The sequence below is a fragment of the Cucumis sativus genome, chromosome 7, assembly GCF_000004075.3.
Source record: "Cucumis sativus cultivar 9930 chromosome 7, Cucumber_9930_V3, whole genome shotgun sequence".
Classification (NCBI taxonomy): Eukaryota; Viridiplantae; Streptophyta; class Magnoliopsida; order Cucurbitales; family Cucurbitaceae; genus Cucumis; species Cucumis sativus.
In genome coordinates this window covers 3,754,257-3,778,291 of record NC_026661.2, presented here as the reverse complement: position 1 = coordinate 3,778,291, position 24,035 = coordinate 3,754,257, and the positions used below count along the sequence as shown (strand labels likewise).

General features: G+C 32.8%; 1 protein-coding gene across 1 annotated transcript; it reads right to left on the bottom strand.

Annotated features, from left to right (window-relative positions):
* Positions 1 to 620: 620 nt before the first annotated feature.
* On the bottom strand, positions 621 to 24,035 carry LOC101221364 (phosphatidylserine decarboxylase proenzyme 2). Its single transcript, XM_011660465.2, has 21 exons — positions 23,434 to 24,035; positions 23,257 to 23,336; positions 22,003 to 22,027; positions 20,896 to 20,955; positions 20,122 to 20,190; positions 15,344 to 15,436; positions 15,011 to 15,061; positions 13,498 to 13,581; positions 12,920 to 13,011; positions 12,071 to 12,226; positions 11,224 to 11,308; positions 10,554 to 10,665; positions 7,137 to 7,237; positions 6,032 to 6,079; positions 5,038 to 5,184; positions 3,865 to 3,960; positions 3,706 to 3,780; positions 3,506 to 3,598; positions 2,592 to 2,678; positions 2,446 to 2,496; positions 621 to 1,106 (listed from the first exon to the last, which is right to left on the bottom strand). The coding sequence occupies exons 1-21, from the start codon at positions 23,653 to 23,655 to the stop codon at positions 951 to 953; spliced, it is 1,983 nt and encodes a 660-aa protein (XP_011658767.2). The 5' UTR covers positions 23,656 to 24,035; the 3' UTR covers positions 621 to 950.

Genomic DNA, 24,035 nt, shown 5'->3' with positions numbered 1-24,035 from the left:
AAACTTTGAAAGGAAGAACAAATGCATAGCTCATATATATATTAAAATTCAATCTATCATTAGTTAATTCATTGTCTATGATTTTAGTTTTAAAATATGATATCTTTTTGGGCTTTGTCAAGCTTTTGAAGACATATTTTAGAGTTTTATGATTGCATTTTCCACAGTTGGTTACTATTTTAAAAACTAAACATTTTCAAATTTATTGTTTGAAAATGCATCATAAATTTTAAATTTTAAATTGACCTAATTAAAATGAAAAAACGACTTGTAGATATCAAATTTGACCTGATAGACACTCATCGTTGGTTGCATTTTTATCAAAAATTTAACTTTGTTTTTAGTAGGTCATAGAAAAAAATGTCAATTACAACGAACTAGTTTTTACTTGCAAAAACCACAATAAAAACTTAAACAAAAACTCAAACATGACAAATGACTCGCAATTTCCACTAAATACCTAGAAACGTGCATAAATAACCTGTGAATTATTGAGTTAACACGACCTTACGATAAAAAGATGAAATTGTATTTAATGTCCATAAATGATTTGTTTGATTAGACAAATATAATTTATCTATATGGAAGCAGTCATTTCAAACACAACCTTCACACCTAGCTAAAAAAATGTTGAATTCGTTGTATAAATAAGCAAGAAAATATTCATAAATAATACAACAGAAAATAGGTTAATAACCCTTCTCTAGTTTCCAAGACCTAAAAAGTAGAAATAAAAACTCATGATTGGCACAACTTACAACACAATTGTGATACATACACTTGTTAGTTTTATTGATATACACAAAATCGATCAGATCTGGCTTGTTTTTTTCTTCTTTTTTTCCTTCGGGAAACAGCGACAGATCATAGTAAATAGATGGGAATTGAAAGATTCAGAAAAATATTGAGACAACTATGAACAGAGTAGAAAACAACATACACAATTGAGCTCATTTTGGGTCGTCTATGGCACAACGACTTACATCTGGAAAATCAGTTTGAGAAACATTTCTGGTAGAAAGACCGAGCTTAGTCCCAACACGAACCAACGTTTCAAGTGATCTCGAACTATTTGCTAATAGATCCTCATCTAATTGGATCGAATCCTGCATGAAAATTTGAAAATTCTACTTAAAAAACTGGTTGTATAGATGGCAATGAAACTTTTCATTGTTCAAAACTAAAACTAAATTTCAGAATTTAGCAAAAAAACGTATAGACCACAAGAATGCAGTAAAGTTGTGTGAGATCAATGTAGAATTCGAGGGTGGTTTTACGCTCATAATCAAAACGATAACTATGCTCAACCAAATTAACTGAACTACGTCTGTTTGTAGGTCCAGATAGAATTGAGAATCCTACAACAATATTGAAAATATGCCCAGGAGTACTCCAAAAATATTAATTATAAAATTTTGGTGATTAATTATCTAAAGAACAATATTAATAAATTGTTAGCGATTAAACATTAAGGGACCATTTGGGACGAGGATTACGAAGACTATATTGTTAACGATTAAACATGAAGACTATAATAATTACCTCTAGCTACTGTAAATACTATTTAAAAATCTCAAATTACCTAAAATAAATACTATTTCATCTCTCATTTGCTACAATTTTTACTATTTAATGTTCATCAGTTTTTTATTATTTGTTAGAGTGTTTACTATTTCATTCTTCAACAAAAATAATCTAAACCACAAATACATATTATGATAACCTAAACAAAAATAATCTACATCTCGAACAAAAACTATTTCAACTCAACTATAATAACTTAAGACTATAACAACTCACTCTAGAGTGTTTAATTTTAAAAAAAAATTATAATATAATAAGAAATAATAAACTATCAACTACTTGATATTAATTATCTAAAAGTAATAATAAATTATCTAAAAAAATACTTTTCCATTACTCGATATAACTTTTCTTAAAGAAAATTAAGTATTTGTTATCGAGTTGAAATAGCTTTTTGAGATTATTTTTATTTTTATTTTAAATAGTTTTTATTAGGAGAGTTTAAATAAAAATAAGTTTTTTAAAACACTTTTTTCCACAATTGACCGTGAACAAAAGAGTAAAACGCAATTTTATGACCAAGTTTAAGTTCCAAAATGCTCGTGGGCTGAAATATAAACATTTCAATCATTCGCCTTTCTATTCTTCTGAAAATGTGAACCTTTCAAACAAGCATACCGACAGACGAAAGAAGATTAAAAAGCTTTTTTCTAAGATTCCCCAAAATTTTCAATCACTTCAGTTTGGAATTTTAGTAATCTTCCAAAGAGTTCCCTATCCATCAATTCAAGCTTTTTCTACAAATCTATGACTTCAGCATGTAAAATAGATTCCAACATCTACGTGATTGGTACGAAATGTTTGGCTTAACGAACATAGAAACAAAGATATAAATTACAAGAAATGCAATGAAATGCTAACCTTTTCAAAGACACAAATTACAGTACTTCCACCGAAAGAGAAATACCCAAACTGCAGATAAAGGGCATCAGTTAGAAGATAACACACAGTCCCAGCTCCCATGGTAATATGCTACAAATGGAAAAAGATATCTAGCGTAAATTTACCTCTTCTCCTTTCTTTACATAATCTCCCTTCCCTTTTTTGAAGGTTATGCTGCCAACCATGGTAGCTCCAATTGCAACAAAAGCAACCTACAGTTGAGGGCAACACTCATTGTCAAAAGAGTAATGAACTAAGTTTCTCTTTCCATGTCAATAGACTAGGGTCATAAAATATAAAATTGCTATAGACAGCAAAAGCAACCTAATATATTATACTTGCATGCCATTGACAAACAACTTGACAATATCAAAGCCACGGTTGACAGTTAGCCAACCAATGCAGCAAATTTAAGAAAATCATAACCTACTATAAGTCTACAAGTAAATATTGAATTTTTTTAATTTATACAAAATAGACTCATACATCATATGTTCCAGTACAACCTCATCAGATCTACAATGTACAATATTGTTTTGCTCACTCAATTCATATATTTTCAACGGCTTTTGGTTGAGTTTGTTACCGTAACAACAAAGGTACTTATCCTTAGAAGAGATTCCTTCTGATATTTGAACTATAAAATGTCTCCTTCTATATAAATATCTAGTTAAAAGAGTAGGGACTGCATTTCTAAAACAATCTTGACCTCTTAAATAAATGACACATGGTGGGAATGGATGCAAGTTTGTATATAATCCTATACCATTCAATTAGAAATCAGGACATATTACAGAAGTTCAGGCTAACATGGATTAATAACAAAAAATATTTCTCACATTATAGCGTTTTCAGTATTATAATATGTGTTTATATCATAATTATATATAGTTGCCCTTTATTGTAATTTTACATTCTCTAGAGTAAGGGTTCTTAGTTGTCTCTCTCTCTATATATATCTTCAACCTGATTAAATAATGAGATCATTATATTCTTCAAAGGTACAGAGTGCATTCAAACCAAAAGTAAATGGATAAACCTTGCCAAAATCGGAGGTTGAAATTATAGCTACTGAACGCTTGTTCTCTGTGAAGACATTGCAATACTTGCTATTTACAGCAATTGGATTAACCTAACAAGGAAAAGAACAAGTTTAATAGAACATGCAAGACCTAAATTTATTCTTTAAAAAGAAAGCAAAAAGAAAGACAAACGTCTTTATGTATTCAATGAACATACAGTATACAGGCATCCAGGTATGTCTACAATTTGTTCAATGAAACCAGAGACTGGAAAATGAAAGCGATGATAATCCTGAAACAGAGCAACCCTGCTTAGATTAAAATATGCGATAAGGTTAAATATCACGGTTGTTCATAGAGAGAATAAGAAGAATACTTGTGGTGCCAATCGAAATATCACCAACGTCCCATCCATAAAAGCACTAGCACTTATATCTTGCCCTAAAAGACCTTGAACTGAAAACTTCCGCCCCTACGATTACAAAACAATAATTTCAAACAATTAACTTTAAACTGCCATTCCTTGTAGTTGTAGCAGAAATAAGGAAAACCCAAAAAATAGTTTGCTATACAACTGAACTTCTATTATACTAAATTTGCTATAGACATGTTTTCTTCAAGGTAGATGATATAAACCAAATAAAAGAATTTTATTAGAGTTCAAAAGTTGAGGATACAAGAAGACAAGATATTCTTTTCCTGTATGAATTCTTCCTGCTGAGATTAGTTTATTTTTTATCAACATGCAACACAGCTCAAAATTAAATGCAACAGCCTATTCCACCGAGAAAGACACAAGATGACTTCGTCATTGAAGATCTTAGAAAAAAAAATATTCGTTCTCATTATGCACAACTCTTCCAGTAAAATTCCTCATATATTAAGAACATCTTTTCAGTTTCTCATCCAGAAAAGGAAGGGGGATAAGGCTGAGCAGGCAACCATTTTCTCTCTTCTTATTTCTTATCACTCTTACTCTTTGCTCTTTCTTGCAACTCTTAAGTGGTAAGTGTAAGCCCCAGATAGTATATATTCTCTTTGCAGGATTTCTACCTAATGTAGTGGATCAATCAAATTTTTTTTTTTTGGTTTTCAACTTCTTGTCTCTCTACGCACTGTTTGAGAACCATTCTATTTTTTATTTTCTGTTTTTGAAAGTTATACATGTTGTCAACACAATATTTCGGTCGGTTACCCACCTTACTTAAAAAAACATATGAATTCTAAGCAAAATTTTAAAACAAAATCAAATTTTCAAGACCAACTTTTTTTTCATTTCAAAACTTGGCTTAGTTTTTGAAAACATGTTTAAATAGTAGGTAATAAAGTAATAAAATTATAGGTAGAAGTAGTGATTATAAGTTTAGTTTTCAAAAGCATAAAACTAAAACACGGTAATCAAATGGGACCAAACAAACAAGAAGTTAACCAATTTCTGTCAAATTCTCAACTTTTGAACAGTTGTAAACATAATCATCGACTGCTACTTTCTAAAGAACTTGAACGGTAAACATACACCCAATACTGACATCATCAAAGATAAAAGTACCTTGATCCACAACCTTAGGCTGTCATCAATTGACTTAAATGCCATAAGTCGGCAATCAGCAGCACATACTGCAACATCATCACATTCCACATGTGCAATTGGTCTAACACCGGGCTTCAACTCTCTTATAAAAAATTCATTAAATGTCTGCAAATGCGAGCGTCAAAATTCTTTATTACCATTTTTTTCAATGGCAGAAACAACACTTTATTCATAAATACAAAATAAAGTTGTTTGTATCCAAGCAATTGAAAAAATGCCACAGCTAATGCAGATGGTTATGCACTATTAAGAAAATTCAAGTATGCAATAGGACCGTAATTATATACTTTTCCCAATTCTAGCACTACTTAGAAGTCGGAAGGGAAAGCTACTGCTTCCTTGTCATTTAAGAGTAGTAGAAAATTGATAATTCAATATCCTTTTCACCATACATTTAATTTAGTTTAACTGTAAGCATTTAGAGGATTGGAAAAGAGATTCAAGAAGGCAGGCAAAACACCAATTAGTAAACCACGACTTAAAACTATCCAAAATGCGTTGCTACAACACACTCAAGTGTCAACAAAAATCCAAAGCTTTGCAAAACCTCAGTCATACGATATTTCGAGCACACAATGAGACCAATTGTAATAGAATTCAATTTCGGCATTGGTTGTAATAGAAAGCAATAGTAATAGAGAGCAATATTTGGCATTAGTTGGTGGAAACAAGGATCAAATCATAGGGCACACTGACCCACTATTGTGCCTTGAAAATTTGCACAAAGGTCCAGAGTGTGGTTTTCGATATGAACTGGGAAGAAAATAACATTATACAAACTCAAACACATGACCTCCTACTATGGTAGGACATTAAATCATCTCTCAACTACAAAAATTTAAGCTGATGGGTTGTAAAATTGATAATTTATCCAATAATTCAACAAAACATGCAGGCTAGTAAAACAAGCTATCATGTTTTCTCCAAAAAGAGATTGTCATCCATAACATACCTTGAAATATTCCAAAGGGTGCTTCACCTCATTCATATTGATTTGATCCTGCAAAGCCCAATAGAGATTGTCATCCACCCCCATTTAGCTGATAGATCTTAATTTTTAAAGAAAAATACTTCGGTGGCTACTCCCAACTCCATGTAGCCCACTAACTACCCACTTAAAACCTGCCATGTGGCAAAACAAATTTGACTTACTAATAAAAATTAAACTACTATTTTATTACCTTGTGATAAATAATGGTCTAATGGAGATAGATGTAGCCTCTTTGCTCATTGTTAGATATCAGGTAACCATTTTTTTTCTTTTGTGGATAAGACATGAGGACTTTCCATTAAGAGATCAGGAAGTACAAAAGAACTTAACAGCTACACGAATGCTCTCCAATTGGTTTGTCAAATTCAAGGCTGCCAATTTTAAAACCATCTACTTCTAACGGTTAAGAAACTTTATCCCAACCAATAAGATGTTTTATTATCCTCCCCCATTGACTTTCCATAAGAAGTGTGCCAATTTTCTTCCTAGCACATATCAATCTAACTAGAATATGGTATGTTTAAAATAACTCAAGAAAATATCCTGTTAGGTACCTAGATAGGAATATTAGTATATTAGTATTAAGGGGTACAATGGTCATTAGATGGAAAGTTAGTAATATAAATAGTATGTGGATGAGTGACTGAAGGGGAGACTATTTTGTGGAGTGATCTAGGGCTTGGGTGAGAGCACTCAAGAGCGAGGTTCCAAGTTCCTTTATACTTGGATTACATTGTATTTTCTTCTTTAATTCTCAATATATTTTAGATCTTGATTCTTGTTAGGAAGTATCTTAACATATCCCCTTTTTGTTCTTTAGACAAAAAACTTTCTACTTACAGCTGATGCGCAATGTGATTAAGTAATATTTACATCAGTATTAAAACCATATTCTCTAGAACACATCGCGGATTTATGCACTTTTTCATTTTCATTTGCAAAAACTCCATCAATAAAAGCTACTAATAATAGTAATAACTTAAGAAAGTGATCTTTGACTACTATAGTACTTAATCTGAAACTTAGTGAAACTTCAGTGGAAATAACTCAAGAAAATAATCATTGCCTTGAAAGATTCAATGAAATGAGAAATATCTTTTGCAGATTCCACTGAATCCATTCGCTTTCCTTGCTTTTCAGAAATGCTATGTAAGAGTTCCTTCACCCCTGCATTAACCCATCAAAGAATGTACATTTAAATCAAAAGAACAAAAGGATTGAATGAAACAAAATAGCACCTAGTAAAAATAGTGCATTTAATTGATGTTTAACTAAAGATTTGATAATAAGATCAGAGTTATGCAGCTTATATTGGGTCTTTGTCTTAGTCCCAAGGGCTAGTTGCTTTTGATTAATGGAATGAGAGCAATTTTATCACCATTAGGGTTAGAATGTAATGAAAAAGTTTTCCAAGACAAGCATCTTCCTTGGCTAGATTGTTTCAAGACTTGTTAATCAAAGCAGTTCGGGAGTTTTTCTATGCAATACATTTTCTCAACTGGGTTGACTTCATTAATCCCTCTTGGCATATAAATCTTGATTGCTAATCTAATTGGTGTGTTTGTGTGTGTCTGTGTCCTTGGACAGAAAACACCAAACTGAGCTGGAAAAAAAATCTTCTCTGAATTTTTTTATTAAATTTTCAAAAAATGACAAACTAAGGATATTTATACTAAACCCAAAAGTCAACTAATTACATCAGCTTAATTTAATTATAAAGCTTCTAAAATATCAGGACATATTTAAAATAGTAAACAGCACAGTGACTAACTAAATACACAGTGATTAACTAAATAAATGACTAATTATACTTTTTTATTTACTTAATATTATATATATTTCAGTTAGGTTTTTTATTTCTACTTCTTTTGTAGAGTTTGTATCTTTTGAGTATTAGCCTCTTGTTATTATATTATATCAATGAAAAGTTGTTAGGTACTTAAGTACCTTGGAGAACCCAAAAGTCAGCTATTGAGGTGGGAGAGCCAAGCCACTTAAGTACCACATCGATCAACCCATTCTAACCAATGTGGGACAAATGCATCTCATACTACCTTACCAAAGTTTGTCTCTTGTTGCAAAATTACACAAGTGAAACCAAGAAAGTAAATAAAATTTAGTACTTAATGTAATATGTTGAAGTCTAATTGAGTCCAAATTACAAGATAATCATTGTAAGATAAACCAAGTGTTCGAGGTACTTGAACCTTCCTATTAGGATAACACCTAACAAGAACACAAAGAAACACAAGAATACTAAAAGATAAATATATATTGCAATGAAAACGAAGAAACTATAATATACGAGTCTTTCGAGATGGCTACTCTCCAAAATTTCCCAAATGAAAATTACTACTAAATTCTTGACCCCCTTGCTCACAATCTACTCCCTTCTATCGATATCTAAAAACCCTAACAAATTTCACATCTAATCATTAATATGCCTCTTACTAATAATCCTATTCTCCCCAACCAGGAGTCTTACACCTCTCAATCTTGAGATATTCTCAAGCTCTAATTCATACTTCAAAATATTTCCTACTCTCATTATTCCACAACCCCTTTATTTACCAGCAAGCCTAACAAACGCTGTAACTAATTGCTAATATATCTTTACAATATCCCAATTACCATATCCATTAAAGTTATTTAAAGTTCTTTCCAATATCTTTTTCAGTTTCTTGCAGATGTGAACCGTGGAAAGTCTATTATTGAAGAGTGTTGAAAGAGGAGCAGTTTCCTTATTATATTGGTGGAATGCAGGTATTGGATGTCCTTTATTGACGAGTTTTAAAAAATAAAGAAAACAATGAAGAGAAAATAAAGAAGAGGAAAGAGGAAAAGGATGAGAAAAGGAAGAGATAGAAAGATGAATTACAGGTCCTTGACTTCCATATGTGAGGAAAATTTCAATCGTTTGTTGAAGAATTAAATTAAACTATTATGGGTTGGCCTAATGGTAAAAAAGAAGACATGGTCTCAATAACTAACTAAAAGGTCATAAGTTTAATCCGTGGTGGCCACCTACCTAAGAATTAATTTCCTACGAGTTTCCTTGACACCCAAAGTTATAGGGTCAATTGTTCCATGAAATTAGTCGAGCTATGCGTAAGCTAACTCAAACACTCACGGATATAAAAATAATAAATAATAAAAAATAAAAAAAGTTAAGTTTGAAGTAATAGCAGGAAAAAGGCTACTTATGTTCCAAATCATTAGCTTTGGTTCTCAGTGGCAGTCTCTGGACTCGTGTTTTCTCTCCGATGTGTTGGTGTTCAAGAGCTGCAGCAGAGCTTTTTGTTAAAGTTTATCAATTCTCCAGTTTGATTGCAGTTCCTTGATGTTGGAGTTGTATTTTCAGTTGTTTTGCTCAATTTTTTATTTTTTGTTTTCCTTTTTTTATTTTTTTTTGGAGAGAGACCAAGAATGTATTGAGATAAATAAAAGAAATGCATTCAAGACAACATTCCAACAAAAGGAGCCAAAACAAACCCGAAGCACCCAAGTACAATCTATATTGTAAGCTAAAATGTTTTTAGTTGCATTGTTCTTTTAAGTATTATTTAGGTGGTCTAGGCTCGACTTTTAGTTGACCATTCTCTTTCTAAGTTGCATAAGTTGTAGAAAAACTTATCGTAAACTTTCTTGCAACTTATTGAAGAATAAAGACGAAGAAAGAACACAAGATCTACGAAAAAACCCTAGTACAAGGAAAAAACCACAATATATATGTTTCCTATTATTTTCTGATAATCATAAAAGTATAAAAGGGAGAAAATTTATATACAACATGAGCCTAATTAAAAGAACAAAAAATTAAGCCAAAGTAAATCTTGACTACTCATGTGCTTTCATCAAGACCCAAGTCCACTATTTCTAACACAATTAATCAAAAACGGTTTCTGCTTATTGAAAAAAATTGTTAAATGGAGTGAAAAATAAAATTAGGAGAGTAAATGTTATATGAATAGAAAACATTGACAAAAAGCAAAAAGAATTCGAGAACAATACTTTTTTAAGCAGCTAACTAGATTATTGTATTTTAATTTTTATGTAGGTAGCCACCAAAGGCTTTGAACCCATTTCCGTAAGTACTGTTACTTCTTTTTCACGGTGAATACAAGGTGAAATAGCAATACTAATTATTCTAAAAAATGAATAACAGTTACGCACAAGCCATTGTATTTTTCCTTCTTGTGCACTTTAACTATAATCCCACAGGACAATCAATCTGACTCTACAATATTTTGGTGTTAAGAAAATCCATAGGACATTAATTCCTATGCCACCATGGATTGACCTCATGACCTCTTAGCCCTTTATTAAGGTCATACCTCCTATTTACCTCCATTAAGTCAATCCATGATGGTTTATACACAAGTCATTGTATAGAGGAGACAGGAGGGCCAATAATTGTTCTAACAGGTATAGATAAGTGTTAAGTTTCGAAACAGGCGTAATTTCTTCACAAACTAAATCATACCTTTATCCATAAGAGTGAGACCTACTTTTGACTGATAGATGGCCCTCATTGACAAAACAATCTTTCCATCGATTATCTCTTCTACTAGCCTTTTTTTCTGCCGATCATAAACCTAAAAAGTACACTGTGAGCTAAGAAGCAAAAAGTAAAAGATGAAAATACTAAGCTCAGAAAGAGATTGATAATATTACAAATAGTTCCGTCTCTTATCCAAAAATATTACAAATAGTTCAAAAACATTTCAACAAAACCAGTTTAAAAGAAAATATTTGGTTGAACTTTTACAAATACTTATTCAAATTCTCTCTATTCTTTTTATCTACTATGTAAGACATCACTTTTTCTTTTCTTGAGGACTTTAAGGTTACTTCAACGATAGTAAAAGATGCTGAAAATTATTAACCAGTACACGTGAATAGAAAACCAAAGAAATAGAGAACCTGTACAATTTATAAGAGATTATCAATTTATCATTAGGAAACGTGTTTTTAAAGTTGATCGGTTTTCATTTTCATTCCCAAAATGATTCCTTTAAAATATGTACAAATGTATTAAACTGCAGAAGTGTTTAACAATACATTCATTGAATGTAATTAATTACATGAAAAAGAATTTGTATACGGAAGTTATTTAATTTGAAAAAGAGGTGAAATTAAGAGAAGTTACATACAACAATATGAGATGCACTCGAACCAGAGTTTAGACCAACATCATAAGATGAAAAATGCGCCCATTCGCTTAATTTAAACATCCACCTGCAAAACATCTGAATTTTTCAATCTCTACAGGAAAAAAAGAGTCAAATATCATAGGTGCATTAATGCTCCTTGCCTCACATGAACAAGGTGTCTTCACTAAGATACATGTCCGACAAGGTGTGCATAGGGTGCACCAGCAGTTTTTAATTATTTAATTATTCTACTTATCTTAAAGTACTGTGGTGATTTAATATTGCTAATGTAAGATATTTTATGTCACCACAATGTCATTTTCTTTTTTCTTTTTCTTTTTCTTTAAAACAGGAAAGGAGAAGATTCATTGATATAAAGGAAGAGATTAACGTTCAAAATTACAAATCTCCACCAAAGAAAAGAAAGACAACAAGCGAAGTACGAATGAAAATAATAAACCAAACAAGATACCAAATAAAGGCCAATAAAGCAGAAAGGGAGATAAAGAGAACCCAAATGACCGAAGAAAAAAAATGACGGATTACAAGAGCCTAAAAGAAACCAACTATCCAAATTCTCCCAATTTTGTATTTACTAATATTTTGATGCAAATATTTCCTATCTGAAAAAATGAATGTAGATTAACCTGAAAGGTTAGAACTCAGTTGTACAACCTGTAGAACAGAACCTGTTCAAGTAAGGTCGTGTTTAATTTAATTTAAAAACTCTAGTGTGATCTAGCAAGATTATTCAACATTTATCTCATTTTCTCTAAAAGTTCTATTGCTCTGTTTAGCTATCTAGGCCTGAGCCAAAAAAAAGAGCTAATGCACACAAAAACTCTACCCATATGCAGCCTGTTTATCAGTCAAGAACCCTCCGGTCATAACTTGGTTTCCAGTTCCTTCATCAAAACATAAAGTCAAGTGAATCATGTTGTTCAGTTTGTCAGAAACTTCAAGAGTTTCACCACAAACAGGACAACGGTTCATCAATGGCTCCCTGCAATTCAAAAAAAAGAAAAATGAAAAGGAATGTGATGAAGAAATAGGAGAGTTGTAAGCACAAAAGATTAAATATATATATATATATATATATATTCCAGTTTCAACCCCAATAGAAGTTCATTAGCAGGTTTTTCACCAGTAACTGTCTCTTAATTGACACTACATTCCATCTTCATAACATTCTTGCTACTGAAGTAAAGATTTTTTTTGCTGTCACTTAACAATAGTTTATCTTGCCTAATTAGGCATGAAATGAAAAAAAGAAAAAAGTAAGTCTCAAATATGTAAAGTACTGCTTGAATAGGGATCGTCAGAGAAACTTTCCAAGATGATCGTTGCACAAGTAAATACCTCAATGGTACGCATAAAGACAATGGTAACTCCACTATCCAATTTTCAGAGAGATCTACAATTCTTTGTGTTTCAAGCTTGTTGTGCTTATTTGGTTTTGAATAGTAGGTTTCCTTTTTATTCTTCATATTTTCTTCCTTCGTATCTTTTGAGCATTAGTCACTTTCTATTTATCGAATGAAACATTTTGATTCTTTGTTAAGATAAACCCTTGAGAAAAAATTGTAATTTACCATGAAATCTAAAAAAAATCCGATTTTCAAGTATCAAATAATGATATGATGCAAGAAATAAGTTTAAAACATTATTCAAAAGAATGATTTAAATGGATCATTACTTCTCTTGTTGAGCAGCAAGAAGAGCAGCCAACTCATCAAGCGTGACAACACCATCCCCATTCTTGTCAGCTGCCTTAAAAAGCTCCTCTTTCTAGAATATTAAGAACTATATCACTAAGGAAAAGTAATATAAAACCAGATAGTGCAACAAAGATATTTATTTCAGAAAACAAGTACTGAAAATTAGATTAAAAAAAGAAATTAAAAAAAATTCAAACAAGATAAACTATTCAGCAGATTTTCATCCTTGGAAACAAGCAAAATTCAATTTTGATCAGATAGTAGAAACCTGCGTAGAATGAACTTACTTTAAGGAATAAGGAACTTATGTTCCATAAATACAGAAGAAAGAATCACAAGGATATAATGGGAGAATAAGAAATCCTTCCAAAAAAAGAAGCAATCTAAGTTCTAATTTCTACCATTCCAATTAACAGACCAACTCAATTATCTACAGTTCTCAGCAATTCAAAGTTGATGTATAATTGTCATAAAACCAACGTCAGAATCATTTTCTACAATGACTTAAATGAGTAGAAAAGAAACTGCGAGAGAAGATCATGTTTGAACGTCAAACCTTAGAAGCTGCCACTTGATTGCCAAAAGCATCCATTAAGTCGGAAAATTCAGGAAATGAGAGCTCTCCATCCTCATTATAATCCTGTGAAAATATGAGAGCTCAAAAATATGTAAGTCAACAATATTAAGTAGAAGAGTTCTAGAGACTAAAATGGGATTGCATGCTTGTGATGTCTAGCAAACATGATTAGAAAATATATATATGTATATACATACATACATATATATATGTGTGTGTAAAATAATAAAAAAGAGATGTATTAAAAAAAAAAAAAAGGACAACAGCCTAAGAGCAAGAAATTGTATGGATTACTAATTTCTCCAAGGGCTGGTTAAAAGATCAAGATCAACAGTAGTTTTTTGCAAAAAGAAGAGTTGTGGAACCCCAACCCAACGCCATATAGAGGGTGTTGGCTGACAAAACGATAAGACTATTTGTGCCTTTGAAGTTACCTTCTTCTGGCTAACCATATTGGGCACTGTGAAGGAAACCAGTCATTTTAGGAATTTTTCTCTCTTTCTCTATTACCATCAACTGTATTTTTAATAATTATTATTTTTCTAGGTATCACTTGATTTTCTTGGAACTGTTTAGATTTTGTTGTATATAAAGAATTATATAGATACATCAAGATGGCCAAAGATGTAGTTTCACAAGGTTTTCTATTTTTTCCATTACTATCAGGAGATTTTGGGTACAATCAAGTTGTTGACTCTCCGGAAGAGCTTGGCAGCCTTGAGGACTCGCTTAAGGAGGAAAGGTTATCCCTTAAGGCAGAGTTTGCAAAGTTGATTAGAAAGGAGAATTTACTTGACGCCTCCCACTTCCAATATATGTTCCTTAGCACTTTCTCTGCATATCATCAGGTTTTGAACCAAGTTTTCAAAGTATTCCAGTCTACTGAACATGGTTTGCTAACCAAGTCCTACTTGCTCTCCAAGAGTAAACACTTGCGCTCTAAGGGAGGTGGCTCAACATTGCTGTAATTGTAACTTTAAGACGAGTATATGACTTCTCTTTTTTACATATTTTAAAACAATTCCAAGTCAAGCATGCAAGTATTCTAAATACAACAATGATTCCGAACAACACAAGAATTTACTTCTCATTTTAGTTCAAAAGAATTTCCTCCTCAAAGTCATGAAAGAACTTCAAATATCTTTTACACATGCAAATTAAAATTAGACGGCCATCAGCTTTCAACAAAATAATGAAGAACAAGCTATCTTTACGAGATTCTTTTTTACTTTCACTTGGGTGCATCGTCTAGATAAAGTAGCAGAAATGGTGAAAACAACTTAGGTGAAGGTAAGGGTTACATGATAAAGGAGAAAATATGGGATTTTGACCTAAGCTTTAATCTTAGGCACAATTTATTCAAATATCTATTGTATGAGAAATTTTTACCAGATATCCTTGAAAGAATAAAGCAACCTACATCAGTCTTAGCAATAATCAATAGAACTTTTTTTCCTTATATAATTAGCTACAAGAGAACTTTGTAACATACCACAATAGATAAGATCCGCTTTGCAAAGCGTTTCTCTGTTTCGATCGGGTCCTGCCAATAATATTAATATGAATAACATAAGTTTTTCTAAAAAAGAAAACAAAATTTTCATTGAAAACATGAAGAAGAAAAAACTAATGCTCAAATTGAATAATGTAAGTGCTTATCTGAATTTACTAAAGATGTGAAATAAATATTTGCACACCATATTATAAGGTATACCACAAACAAACATAATTCTTAGGTTGTTTTGAGTTGTCATAAAAAAGTTAAAAAGAAAGAAACACAAATAGACACAACCATAATTTGAAATACAAATGATATATTGCACACCTCAACAGAGCATGAAACAGAAATTTTGCCAACCACTGCATTAGGTGGTGATGGATCCAACAATTCGAGTTCCTCAATATCAGAGTCTGATTCCTGCAGTACCACAAAACAAAAATTGTTCATGAAAGTAACAGAAAGTGAAAGAAAAAAAAAACTGTCATATGCTATCAACAGACCGCAACTGTCATATGCTATTACTTAAAAATGATGAAGATAGATTTGGCAAAAAATCAGATAAACTGGGTAAAAAGGGCTGCCAATCTAGCCCGTTCTAACAAATCTAGGCCTTTTGTTTTGCATAGAAGTTTTAAAACAATTTACACCTTCGGCAACTTTGTTATAAAGCATTAATTCCTATCATTCACAATTCTATTGCTTTAAAAGGAAACAAGACATTTTGTTGAAATAAGGAAAAGAGAACGATGAAAAAAAAAATACAAGAAACGATAACTATAGGAACATACAACAAAGGACTTTCTTTAAAAAAGAGGAAACCAACCTCTTTATTAATAATATTAAAGCTAAAGTACAAAAGAATTATACAATGAGCAAAATAAAGAGACCGAAGGATCGGGAGGCACACTCGGACATCTCAACTACATTACCCTTGGAACCCTCATCATGTCCGAGATTATAAACCAAGGGACACAGCATAGTCAACAAATTGAAACATACAGAAAAAGTAACAGCAAAACCATCAACAAAATAGTCAGCGTAAAGTACAAAAATCAATATAAAGGCTTGGAATAAGTGTGATCTAAGACTCAAAAAGTAACTAATGGGAAGATGCAAGGATTGAGAAAATTCTTCTAGCAATCTGGGAGTGGAAAGGCATGCCAATTCAAACAAAGTTCTACAAAGAGAAAGCATTGAATTCCTTGCATAAGTTGCATCAGACAGCAGCGTTTCTGTTGTCTATATCGAAACAATCAAACCATCCCGTTTCTTTTGTCATAAAATATCCTTTTATCATGCCCAAACCAAAGCTCCGCAAGCAAGGCCTTTGACAAAAATTTCCAAAAACTAGTCTCGACCTCTTCTTTACAAGGGGAGCCAAGAGAATTCGTTCGGCATTTAAGTCAAATCCTAAGTTTATTAGGATTAGAATTAGTTTATTTAGTTTATTAGGATTAATATTAGTTGCTTTTATTAGTTAGAATTAGGATTAGTTTCTTTTATTAATTAGGATTATGATTACGGTTAGGTTTTTTTTTCAATTATAAATAGAGCACTTGTATTCACAACTTTCAAACATTAATAAAACTCTCTCATTTGGTACACATTAATTTGGTCAGAGCAGCCGTTTGGGCCAACGTTGACTGCTACTAATGGAAGACTAGAAAACTCTTTGTGACGCCAATCACAAGTGGGAGCTTTGTGAGTTGTGCTCGTTGTCAAACAACACACATCTAACAAAGGGGAACCCTTAAAATTCCAAAAAGGAAAAAAGAAAAAGAAAAAAAAAACAAAGATTATCAAGATTTTGCTAGAATGGACTATTACCAATCAAGGAAGACAGCGAAGAAAAAATACAGCAGTTGGTACAGGCAAGAGAGTCAATAATTTCGTCAATGCTCGATTTTCTGAAGAAATTCAATCTCCATCATCCAGCTCAATCATCTTTGCTTCTTCACTTTCTTCAAGATTCTCGAATGAATCTTCATCCTCTTCATCAATAAATGCCACTGTTTTGCGTTGAGGACAAGCATTGGAAGGGTGCCCCGTTAGGCCACACCTATAGCAAATGCCTTCAAAGAGTCAAGCATAAGGATTTCGATCCTTCTTGCCAGTTGCTTCTGTTTTCTTCTCTATCACAGCCTCTTGATTGCCTTTCTCCACTTCTTTGCCTTTATTTGTCATTGTTTAATGGGAGATCTCCTTGTTCTTGCTACTAAAGTTGGTTCTTCTACTTGTGGATTCTTCCCATGTTTCCTTTCTTGAAGTATTCTTGGAACGAATCTCATTCATTTCTTCCATTGTTTCAACGAAAGAAAATGCTTCAGAAAATCAATTAAAAGATTGGAGTTTTACCTTCTCCTTGATATCCATGCGTAGTCCTCCCACAAATCTTGCTATCAAGTGTTGTTCATTCTTCATCAAGCTCGTTCTTGCACCCAAACGTTGAAACTCTTCAATATAATTAGCCATCGTTCTTCCTCCTTGTCCACTATTTTGGTATTGATTATACAACGTTTGTTCATAATTCGAGGTAGAAAATGTGTCTTCATCAACTTCATCTTTCCCCAAGATCAAATTTCTCTCTTGCTCACTCCCTTGCCGATTCACCTCTAGTTAATCCCACAACGTTGAAGACCTCCTTTCAACTTCAAAGCAACTAAGTGAACGTTCTTTTGCTCGAGAGTATTCATGTAGTTGAAGAAATTTTTGGTATTCCAGATCCAATCCAAGAAAATTGCGCTTCCCATCCCATCATAACTTGGAAGATCAATCTTCATCTTGAACTCTTGAGGTTCTCCCCTTCTTTCACCATAGTGGCCTCGTCTCCCTCTTCTATGATCATCAAACTCATCATTTTCCTCTTCATCACTGAAAGAACTCCAATCTTGGAATTCTTGATTGCATTCTTGAAAACATGGCCAGTGGCCTTAGTTTTTTATTTTCTTGGAGTTGTCTTTTTCGGTACAAGTTGTCCTGCCTTCTTTCTTGGAGATTTTCTAGTTGAAAATGAAAATTTCTTGGCTGTCCAGATCAGCGTCAACGGACAGCAAGCATACAGTTGAGGATCTTGGAGAGAGGATTGCTACTTCCTCCGCCTCTTGTTCTTGACCAGCATTCCCACCAGCTGGCTGGTTTCTCCTTCGCCCATTGGTCCAAGAAATTTTCTTATCGCTCTAATGCAAAAATTGATGTAAACCAATATTATGAATTTTGTTCAAATGATCTTATCCCTCAATGAGGGGAAGATATATTATATTTATAGAGAAAATGAGAGTACAAGATATTGGGTAATCACAAAACTACCCTGCTGACAAACTTCTCTTACCTAACTTTCTTTGACAAACCTTTCAACCCTTTACAAACAATCTCTCTACACTTCTCAGATACACCAAGAGTTTTTGTCTTCTTCTTTCAGCCGCCTAACCTTACAATTTCAGCACCATTTACACTCTTCTTTCCAACCAAAACAACCCCCATTAGGTTTTCCTAAGGCATCTCCCATACTATGTAAGGCTATTAATGGAAAGGATGGCCCTAAGACAATACAGAAGACTCCCACCATATTTGAGAGGACCCGTAATCTCCCTTTCATTCCTGTGAGAAATTTCAATAGACAAAAAGAATAGAAAACACACTACTTCCCTCCCTGACATATGCTCACTGCCACACATTCCTTGTGTGGTCCCCTACCTCATTTATCGCCAACAAGTCAAGAAGGAGGAGATTTATCTAGGCTCAAGAGAAACAAAGATGTGGTCATTTGGAAATTACATCAATAGTATCACTCAATTCAAGAGAGAGGAGCTTTATATAGGCTCAACACCAACGGAAACTTACAACCTAGATAACCGGTTGCCGATTATTTAAAAACTAGAAATAAATATCCTAATTACAAATCCTTAAGACTGATTTCTTCTTTTGAAGAGTAAAACTAAGTAGAAGCTAAGGTCTATTTACATCAAAAATAGTTCAATGCGCATTTCCAAATCTCTGCCTCCATTGCCACCTTACTGAATGTTAAATCTAAAACTTGGAATCTCTGTTGGAGGCAAAAGCTCAAAGAAATGAAATAGATGAATAAGCTCACCTAATTACTTTGATATCCTTCTTTACACCTATTGAGAGGACCGACTTCCGGAGGTGGATTTTGGAAAAGGATGGGAACTTTTTGTCTGAATCACTAAGTGCTAAACTTGCCTCATCATCTAAAATCATTGCCAACTATTTATACAGTCAGACTAGATAGGAGAAATGCTAACGAGGGTAAAATTCTTTATTTGAAAACCCAGTAGCGTCTACATTAACACACAAGATGAGCTGCAAAAGAGAGCTCCTCGGCTTTATTTATCGTCCATTTGCTGCCTCTTATGTGTTAAAGAAACTGAATCTCAGATCCACGTTTAGCTCCAGCTCCTTAGCATCACATCTTTGGAACAGTATCCTTTCTAACTTTAGATGGTTTTCTGTCATGCCTGGGGATATCTCCACCTTCAGGCCAAACAAAATTGTGGGTGACCTTTCAAGAAGTCTAAGAATACTCTTTGGCAAAATGTCGCTTGAGCTGTTTTATGTAGAATCTTCAGAAAAAAGAGAAATAAATGGATCCTTTCTGACAAGAAATATAATTTCAACAATTTCTTTGAGTCCACTATGGTTTTAGCTATGTCATTGAGTAATTAACTACTATCTTCCCTAATACTACTATCCTCCATTATCTCTAATCAGAAAAGTTTCTTGTAGTTATCTCGTTGATATGATCTCATTTTTATATCCATTTAACCTTGTGAATAAAATCTGAATGTTTAGGGTTTGATATGCATTCATATTTTGGATTTCTTATACCATCGTCTTTAGTCATTTTTCTTCTTAATGAAACTATATTGTTCGCTATAATAAGAAAAAAACTGCCTACACTGCGTTATTCGAAAAAATAGTATTTAATAGTTAATACTATATAACAGAAAGATTTTAAAATATAGAGAGTAACTCGGCACTTGCAAAATACTAAAGTTAACAAAAATGAATGTTTCCATGTGAAGCATTTCAAGTAATGGAACTAAATGATCATGAATGGGTCTGATGTGGTAATAGATACTCACCTGTGATAGAAACTCAAGTAGATCGATTTCACAAAACCCTACAAGGTTGTTCCGGGATATTCTATTAGTCTGCAACATAAAGGATAATTAGACTTCAGATTACATGATTCCATGGAAGGAATTTAAATGAATGCCTACAAATAATTCATGCTCAAACGTGTGTGTATATTCTTGACTTAAAAATAAAAACAAAAAAGACATTTAATTCTCTAAATTCTAAATAGCAGTCAAAGTTGTACGTGATGTGGCTGCTACTACATTTTTCTCATACATTTCTCCTCTCAAAATCTACAAAATTATGCAATTCTGTAGTGTGACTTTCATTTTCAATATTCTAAGGCAAATTAGCATTCTTTTTAATATTTGACATTACTGCCCCTAGTGATTACAAAGTTGTACTTTAGCCAAAGTTGACTTCAGTTTCAACTCTGGTTTTCTTTCCACAAATTTTGTTTCTTTCACCCGTTAAAGTAAGCAATAAATTAATTAGCATAATGAACTTTTTATAAAATTTATTCAAAAATTTTTAGAATCATAAAATTATACTAAATTAAGATATATGATATGTTAAACTAATATTTGAATACTGAAAAGTTCTTTTAAGGACATGTATTACTTATGAATAGAAAATTAATTCGTTTTTCTGTTTATATTGCAGTATTAAGTAAAACTGAAGCTACAGAAGCTTAAGCTTAGCAACCTTTTGTTTTCTGGGAAATCTCAAACAAACCCTAAACAAAGTTAAAAACATTCAACCTAAAAGATGATTACTACCTCAAAAACAGAAATTCTTGCAATATGAGGTCCATCTTTTTCCAAGAGAAGCTTCTTTTCCTGAGAAGAAATATTGTATTTAAACAAAGCTCCATATGTCAGGTGATTTACATATTAAATACGTATTAAATGAGGCCTAACAGTTATAAACTGAAAAATAAGCATAAATGTTCAATTACATTACCATAAATCCTTACTTCGGATTAAACAATGATATTTAAGTACGTTTTCTTTTATTTTCTTTTAAGGAAACAGAAATCTTCATGGATTGTTTATTTTTGAAAAAAAAAAAAAAAACTTGATGGATGAAAAGCAAGACATAAATCTATAAAAATATCAGCAAACATAGAACAGAAAAACTTAATTACAAGATTCTAAACACGCAGTTCAGAAAACAAAAACCATAGATACACTAGAATCCTGGACAAAACAATCTGTTTCAGAAAACGAAAAAAAAACCGTGTGAGCTGCATTTTTTTAAATTCTAAAGAAAAGCTAATAGGGTGAAAATAGAACCAACTGAAGGAGGAACGCAAACCAACTGAAAAAAGAAACGGAAACTTTGACAACACGAGAAACTGAATAGTGAATACCATGAGGACACAAAAGTTCAGAACGTAAAGTTTTCAAAACTTCCTATTTTCAAACGTCAAGAAACATTAAACTTGTGATAGCCCGGGGTATGTGCTATTTTGTGGGGGTTTTAAGGTGAGATAGACAAAATAACCTTCAGAGGGTACGAGACATCTTTTGACAATGCTTAGTCCTTGTTAGATTATTTGTTTTTCTTTGGTCCTCTATTTTTAGGCTCTATTGTAACTAATCGCTTGGTTTTATTTCTCTTCACTGGAGTTCCTTATTGTAGTTTGGCTCCTTTTTTTGAGCTTTTCCTTCTTGTACCCTGGAATATTCTTTCATTTTTCTTTACGATAGTAAAACTAACTTAAATAGAAATGCAGAGATGGTACAATTTAAATCAATTCCTGCTCAAGAAGTGATAGGGAAACCATTTTAATACAAATGCAAACAAAAAAATTAATTTAGTTGAATACAACGCAAGTAAAGAAACTCAATTTTCTGCAAAATAGTAGAGGTCTGAGTACTCACAGAGTTCCAAGCTGGTTCTTTAGTGCTGCAGAACCAATGAAACCCAATCAACAAACTCAACATTATAGATTTACGCATGTATATGGAGGGGTATTTGAAGTGGCAGAATCAAGATTGCTCAACAATAAGATAAAGAAAACAAATAAATTTTTATGACCATGTCATAGATATCATTCAGATAAAGGGTTTGATGGTACATTTGTATGATATAGAAAATTTTATGACCATGTCAGATATAATGGTCCAATTTTACCAAGGGCTCCTAAAAATGGCGGTTAAAATTGAAAATGTCTCGGATGATAAAACCAAATTGGCCAGCCCATACACGAAAGTAAAAGGTTCAAGTCAATTGAAACGGACAGAAACTTTAAAGTTAAAACTTGTGAATTTAAGTTTACAATCCCAGGTAAATTTTACAGAACTACTAGTACAGTTAAATTTATAACTCTTTTTATTCCTGTAGTCCCAAAACCTGATGTTTAAAAAAATAATAATAATTCCTTCAATTACTGTTCAAATTCAAACTAATCCCATGAAAATAACTAACCTCCAGAATAATGATTTCGCTTATTTCTTTGAACTTTGTGATTCTTATCAGATAGGTTTTCTGTACTTAGTGAATTGTTCATCACAATTAGAAAATTTCCAACATTGTCAATACTCTTCTGTGGAAGAAACTACGTAACTCTATGAAAGATTTTCTTCTTTTCTCTAATAATAGCGATAAAAAGCACTTTTCTGCTCCAACATTCAATGTAGTGTTGATAAGACATTTAAACAGCACAAAATTTAGAGAACCCAAACGTACTTCCAACGTTGTTAGACATTTTTTATACTGTTTCCAATTTTCACTTCCCACCATGTATTAATATTTCGGGAGAAAGCAAAGGTTCATCTGGACACTGTAGTAATTCAATTCCCATAGTTGTATTCTCCCCACAATGAAACTTTCCAGCACAGTAAAACAACCTTTGATTTTTCCCTTTATACCATAAAAAATTCCCTTCTCCGAGATGGAACAACATTTTCCAATTACAAGATTCCCGTACCCAACTAATTTAAAACAGTAAAACGGTAAGTTCATTTCAGCCATTGTAGCTACAGAAGGCAAACGAGAAAAAGCGAAGCAATCAAGGAATATACGTGCAGGTGTATAACTCACTTCTTTTTCTAACAATCACGTACGCAGTCCCAAAGGATTAACCAAACACAAATATTGTCAGAAAAACGGAGACAAAGAATCAGGCACTTAACTGGTCAGAGATTCCCGTTCGAAAAGTCTGTTCTCCAAAGGAAACACAAGCTAGCCACCTGTCCTTGAAATCCATTCGCGCCTACAAACAAACAAACACCAAAACACATCAAAAAAAGAAAGAGAGAGAGAGAGAGAGAGAAATAAAGACGAGAAAGCGAAGTTAGGCAGAGAATTACACGAATAAGAGTTAGAATAGCGATTCCAGCGAAATCCTCCGCAGAGCCAAGTTTGGTATGAGAACGAAAAGCTCGGCCATTGGTGACTTTACGCCGCCTACGAAGAAAACGACGAAGATGAACACGATTCTTAAAGCGAGAAATACGAGACTCTTCAGCATCGGGATCGGAAGAAGAAGAAGAATAGGAGGAGGAATCGGGCTTGGAAGTGCCATTCCCCATTATTGGCTGCTCTGGTGAAGCTGGTGATGCCGGTGGGTTGTGGAAGAGGAGGAATTGGATTGGGAAATGGGAGAGAAGCTCAATTGACTTGGGTTGATGTTATTGTGGGGTAGTTTGTTGGTATTGGGTCAGTGATTTCATTATTGAATTTGAAGGTGGGGAATTGGTATTGGAATGGGAAGAATGTCAGTCAATTCAAACCTCCTTTTGGTCTGCTTTTATCCTCTATCGTGCTCGTGCTCTCTTCCCGCTGGCGGCTATTTCTTTAAAGCAATCAATCTTTTTCCATCACTTTCTTTTCTTTTTTCCTTTTCCCATTTTCGTTGTTTCTATGCTCTATTTTATTTGGTGGTGGATCTATGATTTCAATACTTACTTTA

Excerpts from the sequence above, each read along its gene's own strand:
- LOC101221364 (XM_011660465.2), bottom strand. The coding sequence starts at position 23,655 with ATGGGGAATGGCACTTCCAAGCCCGATTCCTCCTCCTATTCTTCTTCT. Across the intron at positions 2,497-2,591 it reads ATGTAAAGAAAGGAGAAGAG|TTTGGGTATTTCTCTTTCGG; the intron begins GTAAATTTACGC and ends CTTTATCTGCAG. Across the intron at positions 1,107-2,445 it reads TAATTTGTGTCTTTGAAAAG|GATTCGATCCAATTAGATGA; the intron begins GTTAGCATTTCA and ends ATTTTCATGCAG.